Source organism: Felis catus, chromosome E2, assembly GCF_018350175.1.
Source record: "Felis catus isolate Fca126 chromosome E2, F.catus_Fca126_mat1.0, whole genome shotgun sequence".
Taxonomy (NCBI): domain Eukaryota; kingdom Metazoa; phylum Chordata; class Mammalia; order Carnivora; family Felidae; genus Felis; species Felis catus.
Window position 1 is genome coordinate 7,058,130 of NC_058382.1, and position 12,307 is coordinate 7,070,436.

The 12,307-nt window shown below is 48.8% G+C and overlaps 1 protein-coding gene across 8 annotated transcripts in view; it reads right to left on the reverse strand.

The window, feature by feature from the left end:
• Positions 1–667: 667 nt before the first annotated feature.
• SIGLECL1 (SIGLEC family like 1) overlaps positions 668–12,307 on the reverse strand; it is a 32,425-nt gene continuing 20,785 nt past the window's right edge. For 2 of the 8 annotated variants that reach the window (XM_045046294.1, XM_045046295.1), the window contains 5 exons: positions 8,804–9,084; positions 8,175–8,456; positions 7,926–8,028; positions 2,773–2,911; positions 668–1,907 (listed from right to left, as the gene is read on the reverse strand). In XM_045046294.1, the coding sequence (XP_044902229.1) occupies positions 1,638–1,907; positions 2,773–2,911; positions 7,926–8,028; positions 8,175–8,456; positions 8,804–8,825 (816 nt within the window). In that variant the 5' untranslated portion in view covers positions 8,826–9,084 and the 3' untranslated portion in view covers positions 668–1,637. The other 6 variants (XM_019818622.3, XM_019818623.3, XR_006590449.1 and 3 more) reach the window with 5 other exon arrangements.

The window sequence follows — 12,307 nt, forward strand, 5'->3', positions numbered from 1 at the left end:
TTGAACTTGCCATGTGTGCCCTCCAAGCATCAGTCCCTCTAGCTTCTCTGGAGAGCGGGCTGGGTGACTCCTCGGGCCCAGCCGGTGGCGTTTTGCCCGGCTCCTTTCTCCCTGTCGTCGCCCCCTTGCGGGAGCGCTAGGGCTCCTGCCTCCTAGCTTCCCTCCTGTGGCTCCCCTGCCCCCAGCACGTCTGCCCAGCGCGACGGCAATGCTGCGGCTCCCAGCTGGGGCCACACGCTCTCTTCCCAGGGCTGGCCCCTGCCCCTCCCCCTTCCAGAGGCTCCCCCTATGCAGCCCTGGCTGCGCAGCACCTGGACCACACTCATCTGTGTCCCCAGCCCAGGGCCTGGCACACGGGGCCACTGCAGTCATTTGTGGCAGACGAGTGGACGAATTCCTGGAACGTCCTTCTCCACCCAAATAATTCTTCCTCATTCTTCCAGACCCGAGCCTCTTCCCAAGGTCTGGGGATTGTTTCCACTGGGCGAGGCGCTGGCATTCTGAATGACCACACCTCCTTTGGGCAGGAGGTGTGTTTAGAGAAAAGGTGTCTCCTCCAGGTCTATGCTTCTGATCAGACTTGCAAGTGATCGGTCCACACGGGGCTTTACATGGATCTATGCTGTCTTTTTTTTTTTTTTTTTTTTAAGTTTACTTGTTTTTGGAGAGAGAGTGTACGAGTGGGAAAGGACAGAGAGGGAGAGAGAGAATCCCAACACTGTCAGCACAGAGCCTGACGAACCATGAGATCACGACCTGAGCCAAAATCGAGTTGGATGCCTAAATGACTGAGCCACGCAGGCGCCCCAGGACCCATGGTGCTTTTTAAACACTGTTACTAACGTGTGCGAATCCAGAAATTTCACACTAGAATCTAAGTATCTGGATTCTTCTGAAAATACAGAGATAGATAGATAGAGGATGGATAGATGATAGATATAGATAGATAGATCGATAGACAGACAGACAGACAGAGGTAGATGACAGATACATTAAAACAAAACCAGAAGACCCAGCAGTTCAGATCTCATTCCTGCCGGGAGGTAAGGGTTGGAGCTGAGTTCGCTGTTGCTGGCACCCCCTTCAGGTGGGGAGCCTGCTCTCAAGATGGACCAGGTCCCCACCAGGCCAACGGCACCCATTTTGTTACCTGCGGGGCCAACGGGGGCTTTTGATTTTGCAACCTGTGCACTAGAATCTTAGTGCAGGAGAAAATGGCCAGGGACGGGGAGAGCTGCTCCAGGGATCAAAGGTCCTGGGATGGAGGGGTCCTGAGCAGTGCACAGCGTTGCTGAGTGGCCTGAGGCACTCTGAGGCTCGGTTTCCCCGTTTGCAATGTCGGGGTGTGGAGGACGGGCTTCATGATCCCCAGTGTCCCTGCAGAGAGGCCTCTGGGGCTTCTTTAGTGTTTCGGGCGCTTCCCTCCCACAGCTCCCCGTTTCTCTCTGCAGAACGCCGAGGGCGGATTTGCTTGGCAGTGCCCGAGGCCTCAGGAGGGTGACTGGTCACTCTGGGTCACAGTGCCCGCGTGGCCTCTGCCACAGCATTAGCCCATTTCCTAGTGCTGCCTCCCCCCAGGCTCCTCTGTCCATCCTCCGTGCTCCTGCACGTCCGGCTGCCGGCCCAGACCGTGTGGCTTAAGGGCAGGAAGCAGGTGAGTCCCTGGTGGGGGCTGACCAAGAGGCCCAGCACCCAGGAGTCTTTGGGGGGATGTCTGCCCAGGGAATGCGTGAGCTCCTAGCAGTGGTCTCCGGTCTTAGAGTCTCAGACAAAGTCGCTGCTCCTGCCCTGTAGGTCTGTGAGGTCTGGCTGGGCCGGTCGGTCTCCGCATCTTCGATCCATGCGTGTGTCTTGATCCGTCTGGGAGTCTGTCTGTCCATGGTCTGTCCTCTCTCGGGAGCCCTAGACTGTGAGAAAACCAGGTCCTGGTGTTCCCCCTGCCCTGGCCAAGCCCTTCCCCTTTCTGGGTCCCCATCAATAGAGGATACAAATAGCTGAATTGTGCCCGCCCACCGCCAAATTCATATGTTGAAGCCCTAATCCCCAGCACAAGGCGACTGCATTTGGAGACAGGGCCTTTAAAGAGATGATTAAGTTAACATGAGGCCATTAGGGTGGGCCCTAATCCATTATGACTGGTGTCCTCATACAAAGAGGAGATTAGGACACGGATGCACACAGGGAAGGCCATGTGAGGACGCAGGGAGAAGGTGGCCGTCTATAAGTCAGGGAGAGAGGCCTTCAAAGGAGCCAGCCCTGCGGACGCTTTGATCTTGGTCTTCTGGCCTCTGGCACTGTGAAGATAAACTTGTGTGGTTTAAGCTCCCCAGTCTGTGGTACTCTGTTGTGGCAGCTCCGAGCAGACTGAGAAGGCCCCACTCTCTGGTACTGACTGTTCTCTCCCAGCAGGGCAGCAGCCACTTGTGGCCAAGGCTGCCTCCCCAGGTGGGGCAGGGGCTGGGCCTGGAGCCCCTCAGGGTCCTTACCATCCATGGCATGGACTTGGCTTGAGGAACTAGACAGACACTCTGTTCAGGCCCAGCCCTGCCAGTGGCCACGACTCGCAATGCGCAGGAGAGATTGCCGCCCTCTGGGCTCTGACCCTGAGGGGCTGGGTTCACAGGTCCAGGGACCCCTGAGAATCCTTGTTTCTAACCAGTGTTCCCCAGTGGTGCTGCTAGGCAGTGGGTGAGTTCCGGCAGCTCGTGGAGATCAGCTGGCATCAGCTGTGCAGCAGCCTGGCTGGTGGCCCTGTCAAGCCCAGGGACTTACTTCCAATTGAGGCCCAGGAGTTTTGGCTTCAGACTCCATGGCTGTTTCTGGCTCTTCCGGCAGCTCTGGCTTCTGGATAATTGGGGTCTCTCTGGCCTTGGGAATGTGCCTGTCCTCCCACCATTTAAGAATCTTCATTCTAGGGCAACAAGCCTTGTGGTTAATACTGTGCTTAGTCTCCCCCCACCCCTTCCCCATTCCCTGGGCTGGGGGTCAGAAGACCAATTTTCCCTCCATTTGCTGGTTCTGTGACCAGCACTGCACTCCCCTCATCAAATGCAGATACAAATCCCTATTCTCTTGAGCTGGATCCTCTTCCTAGCCTCTTTCCTGGCCTCATGCCCCAGAGATGGCTTGCAACTCCCCTGCTCCTGGCCCTCCCATGGCTCCCCAGCACTCCCAGCACAAAGTCCCAGCCCTCCCGCTCAGTGGCCCTCCACAGCTGTGCCTCTCCTCAGCTTCTCTTCCAGCCCTCTAATGTCTCAATATGATTTTTTTTTCCTAGACAAATCTTTTTTGCACCTTTCCTCTTAGTATTTTTGGCATATGTGTGCATATTAGTACACAGAGAGCTTCCTTCGTCTTTTTTACAGCTGCATAGTGCTCTGTTGTTAAGACGTACCATTGATTACACGACTGGTCCCTTCCTTTCTTGCCCTGGCAATGGCAACCACCCTGCTCACTGGTTCCCCTGCTGTGCCCAGTCTGGCTCTTCCCAAGGAGTGGGCATGCACGTGGGATTTTGTTTGTATTCAGGTATGGTGAAGCCAACAAATTGAGGGATGACTGCCATTGAAGACACTTTGTTATTCAAAGTTTCTGAGAGGGGGCACCCTGTGCCACACAAGGCCACACGGGGAAGCACTGGGGTCAGTCAGGAAGGGGAAGGAGTGAGGGGGAAGCATGTGTAGGAGCTTTAATTATGGTTTCCATGGGACTGGAACAGCACAGTACACAGATTTAGGACTGGCCCACCAAAGTACTTTATCCACCTGGACAGGGCATTAGTTGAGGATGGGCCTGTGACTCAAGCAGGGACAATCAGAGTCTTCTCTGGGATTGATGTATCACCAAGAAGAGGACAAGTTCTATTTCAGCTAGAGTTGCTGAGATCAGAGAATATAATCATGGGGCTGCTTTGGCCATCTTGCCACTAGGTGGAAGGAAAGAGCCTCCAGAGGTCAAGTGAACACAGAAGGAAGCAGAACAAAGACACGGAGACAGCAGACTCTTTTTTAAAAAAAAAATTTTTTTTTTTTAACATTTATTTATTTTTGAGACAGAGAGAGACAAAGCATGAACGGGGGAGGGTCAGAGAGAGGGAGACACACAATCTGAAACAGGCTCCAGGCTCCCAGCGGTCAGCCCAGAGCCCGACGCGGGTCTCGAACTCACAGACCGCGAGATCATGACCTGAGCCGAAGTCGGCCGCCCAACGGACTGAGCCACCCAGGCGCCCCGACAGCAGACTCTTAATAACGTCACGTGTGGGGTGCCTGGGTGGCTCAGTTGGTTAAGCATCTAACTCTTGATTTTGGCTCAGGTCATGATCTCATGGTTGGTGAGACTGAGCCCCACATCAGGCTCTGTGCTGACAGTGCGGAGCCTGCTTGGGATTCTCTCTCTCCCTCCTCTCTCTCTGCTCCTCCCCTGCTTGCTCTCTGTCTCAAAATAAATAAATAAACATAAAACAATTAAAAGAAAAAAAGGTAACTGAGGTAAAATGAGCTCATATGGATGGGCCCTAATTGATAGGGCTGTATTTGGATAGGGCCTTCAATGAGGTGTAAGTTAAATTGAGGCACCCAATTTCAATTATGAGGCCCCCATAATCCAATATGACTGGTGTCCTTGTAAGAGGGACAGACAGGGGTGTGCTTGCACACAGGGATGACCAGGTGAAGAGGCAAGAGGGTGGCCATCTGCAAGCCAAGGAGAAGAGTCTCAGGAGAAACCAATCCTGCTGGCACTTTGATCTTGGACTTCCAGCCTCCAGAACCATGAGAAAATGAATCTCTGCTGTTGAAGTCTTCGACTTAACAGATGGTCAATATGTTCCTGTAGCAGATTACAGATGGCTGCAAGTTTCTGGCCCTCTTCCCATGGAGAAATGGGGTCTCAAGTTTTCTCTTCCCCTTGAATCTTGGCTAGGTTATGATTTGCTCAAAGAGAATATGATGGAAGTGACACTCTGTTAATTCCAGGCATAGCCTTAAAGAGGGCTGGTGACTTCTGCCTTGGAAGAGACCATGATAAAAGAGGCCCTGATACTCCATGGAAAGTGAGAGGGGCCCAGATGAGCCCAGCCTTCTGGCTGTCCCCAGAAAAATGTCAGACACATGAATGAAGGCACGTTGGACTTTCCAGCCCAGCCAGCCCAGCCGCTAGATAAATACCAAGTGACCTCTGTGGATATCACGGAAGCTGAAGAATCATTCAGGTGGGACCCCATTGTTTAAGGTCACTAAGTTTAGGGGACTGTGATATAGCAACAAATAACTGTTCTTCGTTCCTTGAGCTTGCTGAATTCAGCTCTCGTCACTCACAACTGGAAGAATCCTGACTAATGTGACTTATCTCCTTAAATCATTATCCCATATGCATCATCTGTTGAAACTTCCACCTATGACAGTTTAAACCATAATAACCCCATGCTCTGCCTAGTTCTGTTCTATTCAGCTTTCTTTTTAAGTTTATTTATTTTGAGAGAGAGTAGAAACGTGCACGTGAGCAGGGGAGGGGCAGAAAGTTGGGAGGGGGAAGAGAGAGAATCCCAAGTAAGCTCCACGCTGGCAGCACAGAGTCCAATGTGGGGCTCAGTCTCATGAACCATGAGATCATGACCTGAGCCGAAACCAAGAGTCAGACAACTGACTGAGCCACCCAGAATCCCCTATTCTGTTCAGCTTTCTTGGGCTCTTGTCTAGTCTTGTGTTTCTGTTTTTTGATCTCACAGATGGAGGCTTCAGATCCAAGACGCCACACTCTATGCTTGTGAAGGCCCTCCTGGTTTCTCTTCCTTATCGCCCACCCCACCGGGTACAACAGCTGTCCACTTGAGTGCCCTCTTCCTCCGGCTTCCACAGTCTCTTTGGTCTCCCATCCTGTCACCCTTCCATGGCACCCTGCCTGTAAAGACCCGAACCCAGATCAATGCTGCCATTCACCCCTTTTCTTCCAATGACAGCTGCTGGGAGGAAACATGACATAGCAATGATGCTTGGTGCTGCTAACAATGAGCAACCTGCAGTCACCACTGGGCCTCTGTTGCTGGTCACCAATTGTTTTCCTTGCTCTTGTGTGGATCCCACTCATTCTCTTCAGTGGCCATTCCAACCACCTCACCATCATTACCATTCTTCCTGATCCCTTCCCCCCACCCCTGCCCCCACCCATGTCATTTTCAGCAGACAGCCTCGCCATACTTCTTCGCTGTGAAAAAAAAAATACCCATGTGTAGGAGGGCCTTACCCCCACCCCAACCAGAATCATAAATGCCACCTAAAGTGAACAAGAAAGATACAGAACATCTGCCATTGGATCCTGAGAATAATTTTGAGAGCAAGGATAACTGGCTGCCTCAGACAGTGCCATTTCAGTGGCTTGGTGCTGGAGAGCAGACAGCAAGGGACTGAAGAATGTAAGAGTGAGGAGAATCAGGCAGCGGGTATAAGCTATTCTCTCTCAAAAAAATTGGATGGTACACAGGAGGAATTTGTGGGGCTGACGCAGGAGAGATTTGGGCATGTTTATATCTTTCAGAGAAAGAGCCAGTAAAGAAAGAATGACTGAAAATTTAAGAGACAGAAGGGATGATTAATGGAGTGTGGAGGAGATGGATTCCCAGGCAAAGGAGGTGAGGCTAACCTTGGACAGGAAGAGGGATGCCTCTTTCTCTGAAAAAGGCAAGGAGTAAATCACCAGTGCCAGTGGCAATAACTGTAGGTGTTGGGGAGTTGCTTTTTTTTTCCTATGAAGTAGGTAAAACTTATTGCTGAGAGTGAGGGGGAGGAGATAAGAGAGTTGGAGAAAGAAAGAAAACATCTGTGATACTGACAGAGTTGTCTGTTGGGGAAAGCTCCCCAAGGGTGGGTGGGAAGATTTCTAGCCGGTATGGATGCTACCCTCCCCTACAAAGATGGAGATTCTGAAGCAGTGGGGTCCTCTTGGTATCTCCCTTGTATGGACCTCTAACCTAGCACTTGTTCGCTTGTCTACGTCCCTGGAAAATACGGGACACAGGGTAAGAGGTAAAACAGAGAAAAAAAAAAGTCTGAGAAATATTAAATGAGAAGCCCACAGTGAAAGGAAAGGGTGGATGCAGTAATGTATGCAACAATGGCTGAAAAATTTCCAGAATTGATAAAATACACCAAATCACAGATGAAAAAGGCCAGATGTACACAACAACAAACAAACAAACAAACAAAAAAAAGATATCCACATTTAGTCACAATAGAGTATAACCATTAGCACTGACAATATCTGAAAGCCCAGTTGCCTGGGGGGAGGGGCTTGAAAACGCACCCAGTCCAGGTGCCAGGGAAAGTTTCCTGGAGTGCATGATGGGAGGGCTGTGAGCTGAGCCCTAAATGATGACTAAATTTCAGCCAGGTGAGAGAAAGGGGCAGGGATGCGAGGTGACGTGCAGAGAAGGGCACCGAGTAGAGGTCACAGTACAACTAGAGAAGATGTAAACATGATCAGTAAACCTGATTTAGAGGCTATATATCAATGGAACACTTCCTTCAACAAATATAGAATATACATTTCTTAAGCCTATGTGGAATATTTATAAAAACTACACAAAAATTATGCCACAAAGAAAATAAAGAATTGAAATCATGCATAGTATATTCTTTCCACTTACTGGATTTAAGGTAGAAATAAAGAAAAGAATTATTAGAGAATGCTGTTGTGCCTGAGGAAAAAACCCATGGGTCAAAAAATCGTAATGGAAATTAGAAATATTTACCCAAGTGATACTAAAATACTTCATATTAAAATTTGTGAGATGCAGCTATAGTTGTGCTTAGAGGGAAATTTATAGCCTTAAGGCAAATACTGGAGAAGAATGGAAGGGAATAAGGGACATAAATAAATGTAGTAGGTGTTGGAAAAGGCTTGATGATGAATTTCAACCTGATACTCACGCAAGGAGGACAAGGAAGAAGAAGAACAGTGCCGATGCAATGGATCCATACACAACGCCCTGGATCAGCCCCTTCGTGAACACACTGTAAACTGAACGTTTATCTGGAATCAGAGGGAAGTGAGAGTGTTTTTTCTTCTAAGGCTGTGAAGTCTGAGCTACTCCTCTTCCCTCTGGCCCTGTGCCCATCCTCATCTTGGTCCCCAGGTGCTGTCATTCTAGTTCAGTCAGTAGTCCCCTGTGTACTTACCTGGTAGGAGGAAGATGCTTGAAGTATGGGTTCCATACTGGTTCTTCCCCTCACAGCGGAGACTCATGACTATTTCTGGCTCCCCTATGAGGCTGATGGTGCTGTTGGTCCAGGGGCCAATTATGGTGGAAGTCACCTGGAAGATGTTGTCTGTGCTGTTCACATCCACAGGAACACCTTCCATCAACCACTGCACAGAGGGTGTAGGGATCCCATGGAAGGAACAGTTGCACTGTAGAGTCTTCTCCAAGGAACAAGATGAATAGAGCAGCCTAGTGGGTGCTACGGGAAGGGAAGGTCAGCAATCAGCAAGGTATCCTGACTTCCCTTTTCTACGTCCTTCAGGACCCAGCCTTTTCCTTATTCATGATTCTCAAGAGCTTTGGAAAGACTTTCTGGAAGCCCAGAGGAGTAGGACTTCACAGACCAGTTACCCTACATCCTCCTTCCTCATCTATCTCTGACTCTGGCTCAGCTCTTACCTCTGGCCTTCCAGCCATAGAAGCCCTGAGAAGATGTGACAGCTTCCCAGACTCCTCCCACCCAGCCCCACCCCAGGACTCAGGAATTTCTCTTGAGCCCACCAGTTCTCTCAGACTCTGCGTCTTCCTTTGCCCACCAGCACTTACAGACCGCCTGGAACATGACCATGCTACTTCTGGTCAACTTAGCTAGGGAGAAGTTCAAATAACATCTGAGAGTGGTGCCATAATCCTGAGGCTTTGGGGTGAAGTGCGGCACCAGGAGGAGGAGTTGCTGGAGCCGTCTGTGTTGGAGGAGAGAGCGGGCCAATTCCAGGAAAGGAAAAAGGCTTTGGTTTCTCTGCACAGGTGCCTTTGATGGTACAGGTCAAGGTCACAGGATCTCCAACCACAAGAATCTCTAGGTCGTGGAGCTCTGGTTTCTGGGTCTGGTCTGAAGGGAAAGACAGACTGGGACTGAAACAAGGGATCCTCATGGACATTTAACTGATGCACAGTATTTCCAAGTTACAAAGTGGTTTCTCACCCATTAGCTTACTTGGTACTCCTCCCCTCCACCCCAATAACCTCATGGAACCCGGGATTGTTGGATTTTCACAAGTATATTTCCCTTCTCTGCACTTTGTAGGTGAGCAAATGGAGGAGACTTGCTGAAGGAGGAAGAGCTTGAACCTGGACACTGCACTCTGAAGACTGAGGGTGAGTGCATTTTCTGAGGATCTACATTGCCTATGATTCCTTACCTGTCCCCCCATCCAGACCTCCTAGGGCCAGCTCCTATGCTGTCTTCCTTCCCAATCCAACTCTCCCTTCAAGCTCTGCCCCTTCCCAGCAGATCTGTGATCATTTCCCACCTCCACCTCTTATCTGCTGGATGTTGTTGGCTAAGTCACTTCCTTTCTCTTTGCTATTTCTACTTGCAAACATAAGTTATCAATTATACCTATGTCATTGTATTATTGTAAAAATGAAACACCTAAGGTTTAAAAAGCCCAGTGCCCTGTGAGGTAAAAACCACACAATTACCAAAATGTCTTCTTGGAGTTCTTCCTTTACAAACCACCCACTGCATGAGACTGAATATCACCTGATATGGAGAGTTCAATATCCTCTCACAGGAAGAACTCTTGTGTTCTATATCTGTACAGAATAAGTGTGTCATGATGTCCCTTTTAAGTACATTATGGATCAGCAGGGTACACGCTTGTGCTTCAAGATTCCAAATAGTGTGGAATGTGCCTTTGGTGTTATCATCTATGGTAGCACTGAGTTGATTTATAGCTATGGGGGACATGATATTTTTATTAAGCCAGTAGGCCACAGGCACAGAATTGCTTGGGGATTCCTTGGGAAGTTCAAATATTCAAAAGATTATACTTCTTCCACTGGTACCTTCTTGACTTCCACCAAAACACAGAATGTAACCCCGTAGGAGAGAGATTCAAGTTGAAAAACTGACGCTAGTGCCCTCCAATATCCGACGTGTACATTAAAGGATTAACCTTACCCTAGAAAGGTTTGGCCCTTGCCCAGCTCCAGGGAGGTAACCTCTAAGCCCTTGGGATGTCTTACCTAAGAGTGTCTATTTACTTAGGGGAATGGACCATGCCAGATAGTCTACGTGAACAGTGTGATTTTTGGTGGGGACCTTGGGTCACATGTGGTATCAGCTTGGCCTCTGAAGTAGCTGGAGACTAAGGTCACCCATGCCTGTGGGACCAGGCTCCCAATAAAAACCCTGGACACTAAAGCTAGGTGAGTTTCTCTGCTTGGCAATACTATGCATATCGCCAAGCATTACTGCCAAGAGAAGTAAATACTGTATGCACAACTCTACTGGGAAAAGACAACTGAAAGCTCATTCTTGGTCTCTCCTAGATACTGCCCTACATGCCTTTTCCCTTGCTGATTTCAATCTCCATTTGTTTGCTATAATAAGCCGTAACTAAATGTAACAGTTTTTGCTGAGTTCTGGGAGTCTTTCTTGTGAATCATTGAACCTGAGGGTGGTCTTGTGGACCCCTAACTGCACCACCCCAATTTGGTCTTCTGGGTTTTTTGTTGTTCTTATTGTTGGTAGTAATTGTATCTTGTGAAGTTGGCCATGTAGCCCCACTTCTGAATCTCGGTTTCTCAATCAGAAAAACAGGCACAACATTACCAGTGCTGCAATGTTGTGAGAATGAGATACATTAACCAGATGCACATGGTGCCTTATAATAACTGTAGATTGGAACTTAGCTGTTGGCTCTTAGGTCAACAATTATTCTCTTCCCTTCTTCATTTACCAGATGACAGCTCTCTCTTGTACAAAATGGATGGGTGGTGAACTTCATGGTTCTTGAGGCTACTTCTAGCAATGCCATCTTAAAATTACGGTAGTAATACTGACTTGTGTAAGTGTTCACAGATTTCTCAATACCTTCATAGAAATCAGCTTAAGCCATCCTCATGATGATTTTATTATAGTCCCTTAGACACACTGGGTAACTGGGGCTCAGAGAGGTTAAAGGCATTGGTCCAGGTTACAGAGAAAGGAGTCACAGCATCAGGCCTGGGACTGGCTTTTCACATGTTATTCACCATGCTATTTCTCTGCTCTAAGATGTGACTTAATGACACCCACCACACAGATGATGGTGTTGAGAGAGAAGATGTGTATACATTTATTATCACTAAAGTTCTAGAGTGGTGTGGCACTAAAATGGCACTAGGAGTCAGAACACCTGGGTACTCCAACAGAGAAATTTCTAGGCAAGTTGCTGAATCTCCCAGAGACTGCTTCTTCATCTGTGAAATGAGGACAATAATTCCTCATGGAGTTATTGGGTAGATGAAATAGGACCCACAGTGGGTCACAGAATATGCACATGGAAGATGTCTATTATTTATTATTTATAAAGTACTTAATTCTCTATGTCTAACCTCTTCACCTTACTTCAGCCCTGCCTGTCTTCCACCCCCACCCATACCCACCTCACCCCTACCCTTTCTTAGCTTCCTCAGACACTTCCCACCCTACCTCTCATTCCACTTACTGAACCATGACAGTGGCAATGCCATCAGCACTAACGGTCTCAGGGAAAAGAGAAGGCCAGGTCCTAGCCTGCTGCTAACTCTGGCCTCAGATCTGTATGTTGTGGAGGGCAAGATTTGGAATGGATGAGGAGAGAGTCAGCAGGAAGAGGCATGAGGTGGAGGTAGAGGTAAATTCATAGCCCACTAGGGGTTTTTGTCTCTTCAATCACTCCTAGGTTCCATTTGCCTAGAGAATCAGGAGTCTCATGGAAACAGAGGCTGAGGAGCTTCAAGGCTAGAGCAGTGTCTCCATGAGTCTCTCTAGAGTCCAAATACCATGTCTTTCTTCTTTCCCCTCCAGCTGTCACCTCTGAGTCCTCCCCCTTTGAAGGACCTCACATGCCAGGCTGAGAAGCTTGGCCTCTCTCCCAAGTTGATTAGGAAATCATGGGAACCACAGAAAGTTTTGAACCATGGGGGAACAGGTTTGAACCATGGGGTGTCATAAAGATCACTATGGATCTGCATCAAGGAGAAAGAAATAGTTTAAGAGAAAGATAATGCATCCTGAGCTGGAACCGTGGCTATGGAGGTGGAGAGGATGGGATATATTTAAGAGGTATTTGAACAATG